The 17,523-nt window shown below is 39.4% G+C and overlaps 2 protein-coding genes and 4 non-coding genes across 7 annotated transcripts; 3 read left to right on the forward strand and 3 right to left on the reverse strand.

Annotated features, from left to right (window-relative positions):
* The first annotated feature begins 1,647 nt into the window (after positions 1 to 1,647).
* Positions 1,648 to 1,736, forward strand: trnat-agu. Its single transcript is given in 2 exon segments — positions 1,648 to 1,685; positions 1,701 to 1,736. It is a non-coding gene; the product is annotated as a tRNA-Thr (tRNA).
* Positions 1,737 to 2,612: 876 nt separating this feature from the next.
* Positions 2,613 to 2,684, reverse strand: trnap-agg. The gene has a single exon. It is a non-coding gene; the product is annotated as a tRNA-Pro (tRNA).
* A 912-nt stretch (positions 2,685 to 3,596) lies between these two features.
* On the reverse strand, positions 3,597 to 5,189 carry LOC120736248 (proteasome maturation protein). Its single transcript, XM_040036241.1, has 6 exons — positions 5,066 to 5,189; positions 4,648 to 4,745; positions 4,457 to 4,517; positions 4,162 to 4,263; positions 3,981 to 4,074; positions 3,597 to 3,885 (listed from the first exon to the last, which is right to left on the reverse strand). Exons 1-6 carry the CDS (start codon positions 5,141 to 5,143, stop codon positions 3,818 to 3,820), a joined length of 501 nt encoding a protein of 166 aa, XP_039892175.1. The 5' UTR covers positions 5,144 to 5,189; the 3' UTR covers positions 3,597 to 3,817.
* A 148-nt stretch (positions 5,190 to 5,337) lies between these two features.
* trnac-gca lies at positions 5,338 to 5,409 on the forward strand. The gene has a single exon. It is a non-coding gene; the product is annotated as a tRNA-Cys (tRNA).
* Positions 5,410 to 5,885: 476 nt separating this feature from the next.
* Positions 5,886 to 5,974, forward strand: trnat-agu. The gene is given in 2 exon segments: positions 5,886 to 5,923; positions 5,939 to 5,974. It is a non-coding gene; the product is annotated as a tRNA-Thr (tRNA).
* Positions 5,975 to 8,133: 2,159 nt separating this feature from the next.
* LOC120736252 (protein MFI-like) lies at positions 8,134 to 10,929 on the reverse strand. 2 transcript variants are annotated; one of them, XM_040036244.1, is made up of 9 exons: positions 10,815 to 10,929; positions 9,957 to 10,038; positions 9,770 to 9,862; positions 9,645 to 9,698; positions 9,321 to 9,530; positions 9,014 to 9,144; positions 8,622 to 8,792; positions 8,463 to 8,518; positions 8,134 to 8,284 (listed from the first exon to the last, which is right to left on the reverse strand). In XM_040036244.1, exons 1-9 carry the CDS (start codon positions 10,817 to 10,819, stop codon positions 8,214 to 8,216), a joined length of 873 nt encoding a protein of 290 aa, XP_039892178.1. In that variant the 5' UTR covers positions 10,820 to 10,929; the 3' UTR covers positions 8,134 to 8,213. The 2 variants fall into 2 exon arrangements, 1 of the variants encoding a protein (XP_039892178.1); XR_005696441.1 differs by having other exon boundaries at positions 8,232 to 8,284; positions 8,601 to 8,792.
* Positions 10,930 to 17,523: the final 6,594 nt, after the last annotated feature.

A 17,523-nucleotide genomic window follows, 5' to 3' on the forward strand; every position in this document is an offset into this window, starting at 1 on the left:
TAAACTGTTTGAATTCTGTTTGAATTACGTTGTCGCTTGCAATTAGGCCGGAAGTCCCATATCACTCCCATGTTAAAATCCTTACACTGGCGTCTGGTTGGGTACAGATATCAGTTTAAAATCCTCACTTTTAAGTTCATATTTTTACAAGGTGAGGCCACCACCTATATCGCGGAGCTTTTTCAACCTTCAAACTCTAAACGGGATCCTCAGAGCCAGTGATAGTGGTCTTCTGACTATTCCACGGACCCGTTTGAAAACGAAGGGGGATCGCGCTTTTCAAACCCTAGCTCCAACACTGTGGAACAGTTTACCTCCCCCACTACACACCATCGACTCTGTGGCTTCATTTAAAAAACAGCTTGAAGCACATCTGTTTAGACAGACATTTGGGTAATGTTCGTGTGTAATATGTTGTTTTGTTTGATACGCTTTTATATTCCCTTGAGAAGCACTTTTTAATAGCTTCATGTCTTAAAAAGCGCTATATAAAAAAATGGATTAACTTACTTACAGGATCACATCCAGGTTGTTGTGCTGGTAACTACATAGCAGGGGCTGTTCAGACTTCCTGGGCTGAGAGACAGATTAAGCTGAGTATACTATTAGTCCCTGTTGCACTGGCATGTGAGATTGTAAAAATGAGGACGTGCCTGTTTTCTTTGACTTGTTGGTCTTTGTGGATGATCCTCAGTTTGAGTTTCTTAGCCTCAAATCCCATTTAGTGTTTAAGATTTTGAATCAAAGGCCAGCTGCAAAAATACTCCTGTTCACAACTTTCAGTCACAAGCTGACACTGAGCCTCTTTAGTAAACCCAACAGCTTTTTAATGTCAAGAGAAGGCTTTTAGCTGCTGCAGACATGAGTAGATCTGACCCTAGAGGTTCTTTCTTTCATATGCCAACCTTTGTAATGATATTTTTCACAGGCGTTTATCGATTTATCAATGACCTTTTCTCATCAACATCAAAGAAAAAGTCTAGGAATAGGAGGTACTTTATGAACACCCACAGTCTCCCAAACTACCCCTCACCAGACTGTTGTTGTCTAAATCTGAATTGGAAATAATTATTCAAGCTTTTATTTCAGCTTGCTTAGATTATTGTAACAGCTGTTTTCTTTGTTTGAGCCAGAAGAATCTTAACTGTCTCCAGTCAGTCCTGCTGCAAGGCTCTTAACAAAGGTATGAAAAAGAGAGCACATTACATAGGTTTTCTTCTCATTACACTGGCTTCCAGTACATTATAGAATTCACTCTTAGTGCTGACTATTAAAGCTCTGAGTCGTGACGCTCCTGCCTACATCTCTGATCTGTTAGAACCCCACCCTCCCTCTCACAGCCTGGGATCATCTAATCAAAGGCTGTTGGTGGTCCCACAAGCACGTTTTAGGATCAAAGGAGTCAGATCTTTTAGAGCGGTGGCCCCCAGGTTGTGGAATGCTTTGACTCCACCTTTAGGTTTTTTAAAAAGCAGCTAAAGACTCATTTATTTAGACTAGCTTCTAAATGGATTTGTGCTGTACGCTTTTTATGCGACAACCTCTGGTGATTAATATAAGAAACAAGATTACCTTTCATGTGTTTCTGTTTAGGCTCAAATCTATTTAACGGTTGGAGGTTTTCTCAGTGTTCATCAGTGTGTATGTGGCACTGTGGCTTAGTTGGTTAAAGTGCCTGTCTAGTAAGTATTAAACTAGAAAACAGGAGATCCTGGGTTCAACTCCCAGCAGTGCCTAAAACATAGTAGTTTTGTCTGTTCTCAGTCATCCAGGGCCTGTTAGTCTACGGAACTTGGAAAGATGCGTTCCTGGGTTCCTTTAAGGGACACATCCCACTGGTGTATAAATACCTGGGACTCTCCACCATTTCATTTTAGCAAGGGTCTCAAACTCACGGCTTACCTCACTCCTACTTGGGGCCCGTATATTGGCCTGAAGAAATATAATGCAGTTTGGCCATTGAAGTTACTTTTGTTGTTATGGAGGGTTTGTTTGTTGTTGAGTGCAATGTTAAAATAAGTTCTTTAAAAAGCACAAAATGATTTAATATGAAGGCAATATGAGCAGAGAGCACAAACTTGTTGAGGGATTGGCTGTTAGTTCAGTGCGAGAGTTATTTGTAAAGAAAACTATTTTCATTAGCAGTCAAAACTAACGTGTAAACTTAGTGACCATTTTGACGTTTGACCAGAGTGCTCTCTCGGCTGCAGCGTAATATTAAAATCCACTTCAAAAGACGCTCATCACATGTTTATAGTTTTTTAAAAACTTCAATGACACTGGCCAGAAAGAGAGTACCAAGTTGTTTGTTTGGTAGTTCAGTGAAAGGCTTCAGTTAATTAAGAGTGCGAAAATAATAAATTCAGCTTTGCAGTTTTGTCTTGTTATTCAATATTTGAAAATAAAAAACGAACACAACACTAGATTTTTGGAAATATTTGTGGATGTTTTCTACTTGGCCAAGGCCAATGAGGTCATTCATATCAGATCGCTTAGCTGCCCCTAAATGAGTTACTATGGGAACATGTGTGATTTGCAGCTGTAGAGAACATCTCACTGATTGCTGGATCAAATAGAGGCTAAACAACATTTTGGTCCTGTAGACAACATATGGGCTCGTCCGGGATTTGAACCCGGGACCTCTCGCACCCTAAGCGAGAATCATACCCCTAGACCAACGAGCCACATAAGAATATGCAGTATTTTTCCGAAAGTCACATATCAGAGCAAACCAGTCAAAAGTTTGGACGCACATTGTCAGGGTTTTTCTATATTGTAGATACAAACTGAAGACGTCAAATAAATGAAGCAAGAAATATGGAATCATGTACCATCAAAAAGAATGATAAATAACTAAATATGTTTTATATTTTAGATTCCTGGAAGTAGCCACGCTTTGCTTATTTCACAGTGCCACAAACCCTCAGCCTTCTCTCAATGAGCATCATGATATATGAAATGGTTTTCACTTCACAGGTTTTCCTTTTTAGGGTTCATTTGTAGGATTTCTCTTTAGCACATTTTCACATGAATGTCATACATCACCCAGAAAAGCATCAATCACAAACCTATACTCTGCGTTTTTTCAACTCGCTGAAGATGTTTGACCGGCCCATGCCACCAAGCAGCAGCCATTATAAATTCAACCTCAGTGATTTCCACCCTGCTATTAATGTTAACAAGCTCGGGCTTCACAGTGCAAATTTTAGAAGACAGCGGAGAGCCTTGCCAACAGCTCCTTAAGCTCTAATTGGAGAGTACAGTTGTATAAACATGCAATTAGACTTAAATAACATATCTGAAGAATTTAATTGTGGGATGAAAAAAAAAACGATTTAGATATCAATGAGTTTTTAAGGATACTTCAAGTTAGGCAAATGAAAAATGAGTGAAGTGAAGAATAACATGGATTAAAATACAAGTGTTGCTCTTTATTAACCTGTTGCATTGGCGAATCAATGTTAGCTATACAGGTGAACAAACTCAGAGTGGGTAGAGTGAGGCTTTGTTACACCTCTCTGAACACATCACCAGGTAATTTTATCAGCGCAAGCTCATCTAAAAATGTCAATAACTGATCAAATGAACCAGGACAATGAGGAGAGTCATGAAGTTTATTAGAAATAACCAAATGAAATCATACAAAAGCAGCCTGTGTGAGTGACTTTTTTCAAGATCACTACACACGCACACCCATTTCCTGCTCAAAAGTACTCCACAACCAAAACTCTCCACCAACTACTAACTTCCGTTATGGAGTTGACAAACAAATGTATTCATACATAATAATAATATGGATCTGTGTGCACAACTCTGTTCACAACAATCCCAATTTGTACTCCACCATCATGTGTGGCTCACCCATCACTTCACTGTGGGCTGGATCTACAAAGGAAAAAGACAAAAGCACAGAATAAGCCATGGTTTCACGTCAACACACATATCACTGAAGGTGTAAAAGGGAAGGACAAGGTTCCCACCGTTGAGGACGTCTTCAAATCCAATGGACTCATCGCTGTTTCGCAGCGTATCGAGAGCCAAATTTGAGCTCTGTAGGAATGGGAGACGCTGGATCTGGAGGGAAGAAACAGTTGGTGTCAGGACTGAGAAGGAGAAAAGAAAAACAAAACACGAGAACACCTGAAAAAGGACTGCAGCTACCTGTCGGGCCGCCCTGTACTCCATTTGCAGTTTTAGAGGAGCGTGAAGACCCTGGATGTTTCTGAGTGTTGAGAAATTCATCTTATCCTGGTTCAACTGGAACTGCTCATGGAGAAACACAGAAAACAGTGAGATACCCACAGAAACATATTTTTACTACTTGCACTTTGTGTCTATTGTGATTAAACTGAGCTGCATTTGACAAAACACTAATTTTTATAGTAAAACCAAGCACAAAACACAAATACCATTTAAGCATTTCATGAAAACCGCATTAATTGGTTTAATGACTCACATTTTTTTCTGACAGCTCCAGCGGGTGGCTTGGAAGCAGTTCATTCTTAACACTGGTAAATCTGTTTAATAAAAGTAGAGGAGAAAAAACATTATTACAAAAAGCACATTGTTCTTTATTTGGGGGCTAATACAAAAATGTGTTTTTGGAGGTTAGCATGCAACAGAGTTTTATTTTTAACAGTTTCTCACCCACTACGGAGGGAGTCCTGCACTCCGTAAGCTCCCTGTGGAGAGAACCCAGCCACAGGTACACTGTCCTTAAGCTGAGAGCGAAGTCCTCTGGAATTCTGTAGTCCACATCAAAGACATACATAAACCATTTACATTTGATAACACTTAGCTAATGGCTATCTAATGTAGCTAATAGCAACAAATACTGGAAGTTGTATTTATCTAAGAGACCTTGTGGCTAACCTAAGCGCTAGCTGGCATTAGCTCGAGTGACTAATCAAATTCACAGCTACTCAGTTTGGGCACGGTTAAAGACAAACAACTTCACCACCGAGACTTCAAATGATCACACAGATTATTAAAGCAGAGAGAGTACCCAACAACAAGGTTTAAGATATTTAAAAATATGGTATAGGGATTAAAAACGCTATCACACCATTGTCACTTCGTTTGTTCCCCTTTCCTTTCGATACACTGCTGTATCCGGTAGCGTCTCGTTTTGATGACGACACATCCGCTGATAGCTTATGTGCAGAATCACGTCTTTCCAGTTAAACAGACAATGGTGTGCTGTACAATATGTAAAGTATACGAAATCAAGTCGTTATCACTTAATTGAAGATATAAACATGAACTCTATGCCAACTTCGTATGGAGGAATGATTATGATCATGATAAATACGTATGCGTCCACCATGCTTAACGTGAGGGGGTATAGCTCAGTGGTAGAGCATTTGACTGCAGATCAAGAGGTCCCCGGTTCAAATCCGGGTGCCCCCTGTTTTTCAGTTTTGCGTTAGTCATTTGCAAAACTTTAATTTGTCACCTTAATGACAAGTAAAGCTTTTGGAATTTAATGATAATAATAATAATAATAATAATAATAACAGCCAGAATACAAGTAAGGCCGACTTTTAAAATGCACTTCTCTCTACAGTGCTACAGTGTGCTATCACAATGAGCTGAACACCCTGGCACTCCATAAGATATCAAGTTAAGAAACACAAAAGGCATAAATACAGTTAGGACCAGTTGGGATTGTCATTTTGCCTTCATATACCACCAGCATATATTTGAAATTGAACAGTCAAGATACAAACACACAGGATATCAGCTGTACGTTGATTTGCAGATGTTCATCAGCAGCAGCAATTTTTGGCAGTCTGACTGTCTGGAATTCGGAATGTGGTTTAACACAATGTTACTGTAACAAACTATAGTCTACACACTAACAAGTCACTCAGCTGTGTGTATGTGGCACTGTGGCTTAGTTGGTTAAAGTGCCTGTCTAGTAAGTATTAAACTAGAAAACAGGAGATCCTGGGTTCAACTCCCAGCAGTGCCTAAAAGATAGTAGTTTTGTCTGTTCTCAGTCATCCAGGGCCTGTTAGTCTAAGGAGCTTTGAAAGATGAGTGTCCGGATTCCTTTAAGGGACACATCCCACTGGTGTATAAATACCTGGGACTCTCCACCATTTCATTTTAGCAAGGGTCTCAAACTCACGGCTTCCTGAACTGTGGAAGACTTCCTGTGTGGTTCCGGTGCCAAAAATCGCACACCCCACGGAGCCCAACCACTTCAGGCCTGTTGCCTTGACTTCTCATCTGATGAAGACCATGGAAAGGCTAATCCTGCACCACCTTCAGCCACTGGTGGGCTCAGTGTTGGACCCCCTGCAGTTCGCCTACCGTTCTAGAATTGGGGTGGATGACGCTGTCATCTACCTGGTACACCGATCCCTCTCTCACTTAGAGCAGGCGGGAAGCACTGTGAGGATCATGTTTTTTGACTTCTCCAGTGCTTTCAACACCATCCAACCCGCACTACTGAGAGGGAAGCTGGAGGGGGCCGGAGCAGGCAAACAGCTGACTGCATGGACCATCGACTACCTTACCAACAGACCACAGTATGTGAGGCTCCATGACTGTGTGTCCGAGATGGTAATCTGCAGCACGGGGGCACCACAGGGCACGGTTCTCTCACCCTTCCTGTTCAGCCTTTACACTTCAGACTTCTGTTATAATTTGGACGATTGCTATATACAGAAGTTCTCAGATGATACAGCCATCATTGGATGCGTATCAGACGGGAATGATCAGGAATACAGGGGGGTCATCAGTGACTTTGTTGGCTGGTGTGAGACCAACGTACTCCAAATCAACGCCAGCAAGACAAAGGAGATGATCATAGACTTCAGGAGGAAGTCACCCCCTGCAACACCGGTGAACATCCAAGGGAAAGACATTGAGATAGTGGACTCTTATAAGTACCTGGGTGTTCACCTCAACAATAAACTGGACTGGACTACAAATACAGACGTCCTGTATAAGAAGGGCCAGAGTCGACTCCACTTGCTGAGGAGACTGAGGTCCTTCGGAGTCTGCAGGACTCTGTTAAGGACATTCTATGACACTGTGGTAGCATCTGCCCTTTTCTATGCAGTGGCCTGCTGGGGGAGTGGATGCACGGACAGGGACAGGAGCAGGATTGACAAACTGGTGCGGAGGTCTAGCTCCATGCTGGGATGTCCCCTGGAGTCTGTGGAGGTGGTTGGTGAGGGGAGGATGTTAGTAAAGCTGACATCCATCATGAACAATCCACATCACCCACTGCATGAGTATGTGAGTGGGCTGAGCAGCTCCTTTAGTCAGAGACTGAAACACCCTCGCTGCAGGAAGGAGCGCTTTCGCAGATCATTCATCCCAACAGCAGTTAGACTCTATAACTCCTCAATCACGATGTCATAAGTCACTGGACACTGTGAACATCCACGGTCACCACTTCATGCATAATGGACCTTCCATGACCTTCCAAGCTATATAGTTTATGTCTTCCATATTTCCAACTATATCCATAATCACATACTGTGTATGCTACCATTGTATATAGTGTATTATCTTACTTATTTTCATTGATTGTACTTAATTGTATTTTTGTATTTCCTTTCCTTCATATATCTGTACTTGAGCTGAGGTGACGCAAAAATTTCCCCGTTGTGGGATCAATAAAGTCTTATCTTATCTTATCTTATCTTATCTTATCTTATCTTATCTTACCTCACTCCTACTTGGGGCCCGTATATTGACCTGAAGAAATATAATGCAGTTTGGCCATTGAAGTTACTTTTGTTGTAAGGGAGGATTTGTTTGTTGTTGAGTGCAATGTTAAAATAAGCTCTTTAAAAAGCACAAAATGATTTAATATGAAGGCAATATGAGCAGAGAGCACAAACTTCTTGAGGGATTGGCTGTTAGTTCAGTGCGAGAGTTATTTGTAAAGAAAACTATTTTCATTAGCAGCAAAACTAACATGTAAACTTAGAGACCATTTTGACGTTTGACCAGAGTGCTCTCTCGGCTGCAGCGTAATATTAAAATCCACTTCAAAAGACGCTCATCACATGTTTATAGTATTTTTTAAAACTATTTAAAACTAACAAAAAATGTCACACAGTGATGTCTACTTATATGACAGACTAACAAGGACTGTAAACAACTGCAAGTTTCAGACTTTATTAAAGTGAATACTGCGACAATAACAGTGTGGCACACTCCACTTCGAGACTGCACAGTTTTAACATAAATCATGTTTGTTCTGCTGCGTTTTCATCAGCGAGCTCGTGTGGATCTAACCTGGGTGGGTGAGAAGGGCCATCTGTAGGAGATATGAGAAAAAGGTGATGAAGAAAAAAGGAAGACAGAATAGCATGAGACTGGATTATCAGGATAATGCAAAGACTTCCAAAGCAACATACATGATGTTGCCATGTTAGCTGTCAATTTAAAAAAATCAGATGGCAGTACAGAATACAGTATTTAGGGAATATTTTTACCTTTGCTCAGCTCAGAGGAGTAACTGCAGGCCAAATGTCTCCATTCCTCCATATACCTGCACAGGCAAGAGAGGAAAATTCATACTCGGGCCCCCCATGATGCAGGAAATTATGAGAAAGATTACAAATGCCACAAACATTCTAATCAGAGTGCCTTACTCCTCGAAGTTTAGAGTGTTGGTCCAGGCCAGCAGCTCATCCAGCTCCCATTCCAGTATTTCATCATCTCCTTTCTTTTCAACTGTCTCCATCAATTCCTGGGCGGAACTCTCCACCAGGGCCGCCATGTGTCTGTGCTCTGCATGATCCTGCAGACGACCCTCTTTATACCTGTATGTAAGGAACAGGCGTGACAGCTCATTTAACACAATTAAAACAACACATCATTGTGTGTTTGTTAGCAAAGATGTGATTCTATAAGGGGGAGGTTTCTATCACTATTAATAAGTAACAGACACAAACTTCAGATTGCATGTACATTATTGAGATCACTGATGCTACAGTGGTTTGCTCACCAACTGTTTCATTTCACAAAAACATAAAGCACTTACATCTGCTTCAGCCATTCAATTTTCTTTCTTTTCCTCCAACTCTCTAAATCTTGCTTCCGCTGCAACTTGGAGTAATGAAAGTCCATTTTTTTGTCAGCACCGATCTCTGCAGGCTCACATGCCAAAACCACCTAAGAGAGAAGACGAAGCAAAAAAAAAACCCCAAAACAGACTTGCAGAACTTCGGCTTTTAGAGGCTTCCTGTTAAACAGCATTTGTAAACTTGCTGTAGATCTTTGGCTCCCTGTTTCTAAACAAATGGCAGAACTTGACTGAAGCAGAACAGAAAATCATTTTTGTTCCTCACCTTGTTACAGAACAGCCTCCAACTATTGTTCTCCATGCGCTTGTACCAACCTGATTGGTCATCCTTTGCGACAGCTGGGCCTTTGTTGGCCTTCTGGGCCACAAGCTTCCTACGACTTTGCTTGGTGTAGTCTTTTGGGCTGCCTGCACACACATCCGTAATGGGCCGATGGGTGAAGATCTTGTAATAAATATCAGGAGGAAAGTTGATCTAAAATGGCAGAGAGGTTAGCCTTAGAGAGGAAGGCATGTCTCTAATATTATATTCATATAGCTCCTGAGTGATCTATTCCTGACCTAAACTATTTCCTCTCTGAGTTCTTACCCCTCCAAGTCGAAATCTGATAAACACTCCAGCTGCAGCATCCAGCAGTTCGGCCTGCCACAACAAAATCACATTTCATTTTGTTTGATTTGGTTTTATTTCATAGGGGTTGCAATTTCCATTACCTCTCGAGGATTGACAGTTTTGAGGATGGTCTTTGGATCCTGCTGTTTGCAGTAGAAAATCAGCTCTTTGAAATACCTGAAGACTTCACTGGCCTGCAATATGGGTAGATTAAAAAAAAAGCTGTTCCTACAATTGTGCACATATGTGAGTCTGTGTTCCCATAGCAGTAGTAGTAGATGTTCCTACCACATATCCTCTCCAAGTCTTCTGAATTATTCTGGCTGCCACCTCCTGCAGTGTCCCTTGTTGGGGCTCGTCCTCCTGCAAGCTACAGAAGAGGAAACATGAGAAGGAAAGACAAAGAGACCGATTACTTTTTACATTACAATATATTGCATAATGTGTCTTATGATGAGTTCTACTGATGACAGAACCAACAGTGGGAATATTTACTCTGATTTAGATACTTATTTTTCATATAATCTGGTGGTATGCACTTTTATTTCATTCAAATTATAGTCATTTTAATTGACTTCACATTGCTAATTCACCACACTTTTTTCTTTAGGAGGAATTAAGTTGGGTTTTTTTAATGTATGTTTTCCATTACTTTTAACAAACTGTTAAGGTTAAATGTTATTTTATAGATTAGGACTTTACATATAAAAATGTGCAGCCATTTTCTAAAATATCATACACAGCAGCACATTTGTTGCCTATTAAATAGCCTTAGTAATACTATGCAGATAGCTTGGGGTATAGGTCCAACATAAAGTCTAATAATAACTCACTCAAGAAATTTCTGACATAGCATATTACTGTGATAAAATACAAATTGGGTTTTCTGTGTGTGTGTGTATGTATCAATAAAACGGCATAAAAACTTCTGCATAATGGAAAAGTCATAAAAAATGTTGTCCCATTATATACAATACAAAAACAACTCGATTTAAAGTTTGCAATTTATCTGGGAACAAAGGCATCAAACAGCTAACGTTAGCTAACTTAAGCCAGGGAAATAAAATATACAGTATTTACATTGTGTGATACACACGTGACTTCTTATCACATGCAAACGTCATTGTGATGTAAAATATACATCACCTCATGACTGCTGCCAATTAATCTCTAAACATATCAGCTGATGGCAGCAGATGTTTTGAAAATATCTCAGTAGGTTACTTGGCAACGTAGCCTGACATTAATTAGTCTTCCGGGAAATACTTTCAAAATAAAATGTTCTTTTGCTCAGTTGTATTACTTAACGGCAGGACATAGACGTTCACTATAAGTCAAGACCAAGACTGAAAACCACGTCACGTTTAGAGCCATTTAAACCACCTTTCTTCCCCATTCAGATGCTCAGTTTGACCTTCAACAGACCATGTCTACAAGCCTAAAGCACTGAGTTGCTGCCACATGATTAGGTGATTAGATATCTGCATTGACGACTTATTGAACAGGCATACCTAATATAGTGGCAGATGAGTGTAGTTTTAATATCACTGACCATTAGATGGAGCTCTTTTACAAGTAACCCCGGCTTCTCTGGTTTTTCCACCACTCTTATGGTTGACATTAATCTTTAGTATACATATATTTTCTGAAACTTTAGACTCTAACCGTATGCCAAATCCTTAATACAATTTCACAACTTTCCATTAGTTGGGATTTGTTTATTTTTGTCACAAAAGGTGGACACGTCCATTAAATATGAATGTTTGAACAGACTTGTCCCCACAAAATGAGCAATACCAGTACCAGCACTCACATACACATACTGAATCAGAAAGGAACTTTTCAAATCTCTAATGAGTAATGTTCTTTTCTCTCAGCCTCTTGACTTGAACAGCCAGGCCAGGCAGCAAGACCCTGTGTTTCTTAGTCCACCCACTCAATTAGTTTGTCAGATAGCGAGGCACAGATTCATCACCCAGCTGTGTGGGATTTCTCCATGCTAATAAGAAACTGCAGCAAATCAGAGCTCTTAATGTTGAAGTGACTTCATGCATTAGCACTAAAAGTCTACCAGAGCCCAGAGCCTGCGCATGAGATTTTATTTCAAATACAGCATACTGAAGGAAATTTAGGAACCCAAAAGCCAAAAAATTGCAGAATTACCTTGTTTTATCTTGACGGTGCAAAGACAGGTGCTTTCATGAGTCACTGTCTCGACATTATCAAACCAACTTCACCAAACCCAAATGAATCAATCACATTCACACATAAAAATGAGACATTTATATTTCACTTTCTGCACCTTCAGTTTCATACTAAACATTTAAATAAGAAGTGAATTGCCTGCAGGCGGGCAGAATTTCTCAGCACTCTTTCTATATTTATTAGCTGCTGAATATTCAAACATGCATTTGTGGTCTATATATCACCCAGACTCCAGTCCTGTTTGCTTTCCAGATAAACTGTCCGCATAGCTGTGGACAAGAACATTTGTAGATATGAATTGCTAACTAGACAGATGTCCTTTATGCAAATAGGCACAGAATGCATTTCCCAACCAAAGCCTGTGGGCATGTAGCAAAACTCATTTCACATGTATTCAAAGCAGGAGTCTATTTCTTTTCTCTCTGTGGGGGATGTGCTGTCACTATGATTCCTAACAAGGACAGATATTTTTATATTAGCTAGGCTGGTTTTTAGGGTGAATACTCAAGATATATTAAGATGCCTTTATTATTAGTCCCACGAGTGGGAAATTGGAATTGGAGATAGTTTCAACACAGTTTGGATTCCTGAGTATGTATTGGAATTGTTGATATTTGGCCTAACCCTGTGATTTGACTGAAATTTGTGTTGCAAAGGCATAAGTCACACTACATTATAATAGCATGTAAAAAAAGTACTTGACTGTTAAATCTGAAGTTTGCCTTTCTGATGATACAACTCTCCTCCATTCTGCTTTGTTGACACCTTTGTACTTCATAGCTGCTAACTGAAGCATTGACAAGAAGTTTGTCAAAATGAAGAAAAAATATCTATATCTTGATGCAAGCGTATATGTCAGCAGGCTTAGGTGATAAGAATTTTGTTATCTCTACAAACTGAATCTAAAGTGCTCCTTAATTCACCCCAGTACCTCATGGTTAATGACTTTGAAAAAGCACAAAAACCTATTTTTGCTATGTCGGAATACTAAATAAGAAGCTCTTTGTAGTCTGCTCTTTGACTAGGAGCATTTCCACTCTTAATTTACAAACTTCTAATAATTATGTTATTTCAAAGAAGCTTTCTCTTGTAATTTTAAACATACCATTCAGCTAACATTTTTATCTATGATTTTATTTTGAAAACCTGTCATGAACTGCTAGAACACCAGTGTTACTGTTCACTGCAATCTGTAAAGTTAACTGTAAAGCATTGTGGTGGTAGCATCATGCACTGGAGCTCGCGTTTTGTTTGCCAGTGGTACTGGTATAGTGCAAAAAATTAATATAACAAAGAAGAAGGAGGACGTTTTTATTATTCTATCAACTTCAACAACTCATATCAGCAGCAAAAGGGTTGAAACTAGGGCAGAACTGAGTGCTCCAACAGGACAATGAACCCAAACACGCATCAAAACTGGTCTTGGAATGGATAAAGAAGGCTAACTTTAAGCTTCTTGAATGGCCTCACCAAAACTCGACCTCGACTGTACTGAAAATCTGTGGACTGGGCTTAAAAGCTGGGAACTCTACTAATTTTGCCAAGAGCGGTCAATTATCCTGCCAGAATCACACTGACTTGCAACTTCCTAATGGAAACCAAAATAAGTATTACTGGGAGTGTGTGTATATATTTGACATATATTTGTATCTCTACATATACTTGGCCACAGGGGTCTATTTTTATCTTCCCTTTACGTTTCCTATATAAATTTAACCACTAGGTCAAATCAGACTTAAACATATAATAGAGTTCTGCTACTAAGAGGATGAAAAAGAGCTTCATGTCCTGATACCACCAGCGTGTCATCTATTATGTTCTGTGTTGATGAAATTCAGTAGTGCATGTCCAATAGTTTCCTGCAGCTGAATGACTCCAAATCAGAATTAATTAGTATTACGCCAAGTGGCCCAGCATTCGCAGCATTACCATTCTCTTTTCATCTCTTGAAATATTTAACCAGTACTAGACCAGTTCTTTTAACCTTTAATCTAGAAACAATCATACATCCTTTTATCTCCTCTATGCTGCATTATTGCAGCGCTTGTTATTCAAGCATCAGAAGGTGAAACATCATAATACTATAACTTAACTTGAAAGGCTTCTACAAGCCTTGTAACACGTTTGAAGGGGACTAGCCACATTGCACTAATCCTTGTTGCCCTTCAGTGTTATCTAATGCCTTTCACAGCTTGTTTTTACTGACTTGAACGATCAAGCTCCTGCTTTTATGTGTGGGTTCTGCTAATGAGTCCAACTGCTGCTTGAGATTTTCTGGCAGAGCCCTGCTAACAGTTCTGAAATCTTGGCTAAATTAAAGGTGGTCAGGCCTTTTGTTGTTTGCACTGCTCACTTGTGGAGCTCACAGTCTAAGGATCCAAGACACTCAAACACACTGTAGCAAAGCTCTTGTTAAAAACAACTTTCATCTGAAAGTTCTTTTCTTATTCTGTTTTGAAAAGTGCAAATTTATCGTCACAATCATGCTGCTGACCCCAACTTAAACAAAAGACAGAGGTATTTGCCATGTCCTTCTGTGTGGACAGACATGTGGACAGATTTCTTGTTCATGTTCTCATTTTTAACCTCCTGCATTTTAACTAGGTGTGCCAATCTCAGCTTTTCATATTTCTCTCTCCCACAGCTTTCACTAATTTTTCTTTCCTGGCTCCAGATGTTATCAGTATTTCAGTGCCAGGGCCCCAGAGAGATGACAGCCAATTGAGGAAATGCTTTCTTCGTTTCAGACTCTCATCAAAATGGGAACATTTCAACTCCACCATCAAACACTGGAGGGGAACTCCAGTGTTTGATTACATTTTAAATCGATATTACACCATTTATGTCACAACCTTACTGTTAAAGTCCCACAAATTTGATAAGTGCATTTTTGTGTTCTGTGACAGGGAAAATTGTTCCACTCACAAGAACAGGGGAATAGTTAATACCTCAAACAGTAGGGGGCAGTATAAGACAAATTCCAAAGGGGATAAATACACAATAATGTAGTAACAATACAAGCCACAGGAATATATATATTTGAATAATGTGTTATAGTCCAAGAGCACACATTTGATAGATAACATGTATTATCAGAGATGTTTTTCAAATCAGTTAATATAAATTCGTTTTTTTTTTTCAGTTTCTGTGTTTGATATCGTTATACTGGAATACATTTTCAAATTAGTGATGTGCTGTGAAAGCTGTATTATTTGTTTTAAGTCCGACACACCTTTTCAGGCACGACAAACACAAAAGTATTACTTTGATGTGGCAAGAAAGAAACATTACTGTCATTATTGCACAGAAGAAACCAGTGGGTGTCAGATAGGCTGCTTTGTCTAAGGTGGTTAGAAAAAGCAGTCAGTTGGATTCAGTCACGAGCAAACCAATGAGCCCTTATTGTATCTCATTAGAGCTCTTTGTAAAATACAATAGAGGACAATGAGTTGGCATGATGACAATCTGTAGTGCAGATTGTTTGTACCAATTCTGTTCGATCAGTAAAGACTTTTTACAATGCACAAAAAAGAAAATCTGAATCACTAAACAATATCAGATACAGAACAACAGCTGAAATTAAAAATGTCCTTAAAAAAGATAACGAAGACTGGTATGTGCCATATAACAACTATAACTATGGCTAAAGCTTGGTGGAAAACATTCCAGATATGAAGAACAATACTTGGTTTACAGTTAATAATTAATGTAGAAAGTTTGTATGAATAATACAGAGAGAGAAAACACTGTGGGACTAATTATGTGTGTGGGTATGTTTGGATGATGCATCTGTAAACATACACAAGGGTTTGCATACTTCTCTGTGTCTCTGTTTACAGTTGTATACACACTGTATGCTCATGCTGCACATGTGCATGACGCAGCTAACTTGTTTGCTGTTCTGTCGTGTTTGTACGTGACAATTAAGCTGTCCCCACTCCAGACTGTAATTATGGATCACAGCCAGTGTCACGAGGACAACTTTTACTTCATCACTCAGTAAATGTTCTCACCATCACACACACAAAAAATAGTAGGGTTAGGCTAAAATGACCTTTTACTGTTCTTAGTTAGTTAATCTGCTGGATTGCTAACCTCTTGCTCTCTCTCTCTCTCTCTCTCTACTCTACACTACTACTCTACTACTACTCAACACTACAACACACACACACACACACACACACACACACACAGCCCTACTGTGTATACAAATGTATTGGAATACTTGGATAGCCTGAAGGACTGCATCTGTCTGTGCAAGCACCCAATTTGCTGAACTTTGAATGAACTAGCACACTGACCGTTCACTATTACCTGATTCACTTGGCTAACAAATAGTTGCCTAGACTATGCAGTACGACCTTGTGCTCTACTGCAGGTTTGTGTCCAGCATTCGTCCTCTGTTTACAGTTTTTTACAGCCGCTAGGACACATTTCACAATACTTAGGTCACTTTTGCAAAACTCTTCACACAATTCTCCTAACTGACCTTCAGCTTGGCAAAGCAGTTCATTTCACATTCAAAATGCACTACAACTACCAAAACACTTTATTCAGGTCTCAAATAAACTCATTCTTCCAGAACACTAGCAAAGGTTGACAGCCGACAAACACACTTTGTCACCCACAAAACAATGACCTAGAAAACACTAACAACATGTAGCATTACACAGTGTTTTCTTGTGTAAAACAAGGACACATCTCTGTTTATAATTTCAATATATGTTACTGGAATGAATCAGACATCATGCAGAATTCGTTAATATTTGTTTATGTATTTTTATTTTTTTGCACTAAGTAATCCCAAAATACAAGAATTTGTATACACACCATCCACTGATACACATACAATAGTAATGCTAATCTACTTGGTCTTCTCCATTTCTGGCTGGGTCCATGTTTACATCACAAAGCAAACCTATTCAGCAGTTGTCTCCTTTTGTAATGAAATTGAAGGAGTAACGCCTGTGTAGATGTTCATCTACAATGAGAATCAGCTGTGGCTGGTTAAACTGCATTTTTAGATTTAAAATATGTTTCAATAAAATATTGCTGTTGAATTTTGCTGTCTTATTCGGTTTTGCATTGTGTTATTGTTTTGGCCATAAGTTTAACAGTTTTGAAAACAGTATGTAAGCACATGCAAAATGTCCTGTACGTACAAAGATTTTTGACAGTTGTTGTGTCTGAGTGAGAAAATAATTCATGAAATTTGAGAGATGCAGTCATTGAATGCATTTTGTGCCAAAACAATGATAACTGATCCTCAGTTTAGCCCACATAGACTTCTGTTGTGCTCACTGTGTGAGGAGTTTTGCAAAAGTGACCTATTGAGAAATGTGTCCTAGCGTCTGTAAAAAACTGTATTTCAGTCTTCCTCTGCTAAATATCCCATTATGCAGCCATTTGATGCTGGGCAGTTGCCCGCTGGAGCTGAAGACAACCAGAGGAGTGTACTACAAAGGGAGATTAATGGCTTATTGAGGTATGTCGGGTTTTCAGTGTCACGAAGGTGGCTCTCTTCTTACCTGGCTCGATCACCATGGTAACTAATGCTGATCTGTATTAAGCTATATTCAGTCTCTCTCTCTCTTGATCTATATATCTATATCTATATATATCTATATATATCTATATCTATATAGATATA

This window comes from Simochromis diagramma, unplaced genomic scaffold, assembly GCF_900408965.1.
Source record: "Simochromis diagramma unplaced genomic scaffold, fSimDia1.1 OVJJ01000271.1, whole genome shotgun sequence".
Taxonomy (NCBI): Eukaryota; Metazoa; Chordata; class Actinopteri; order Cichliformes; family Cichlidae; genus Simochromis; species Simochromis diagramma.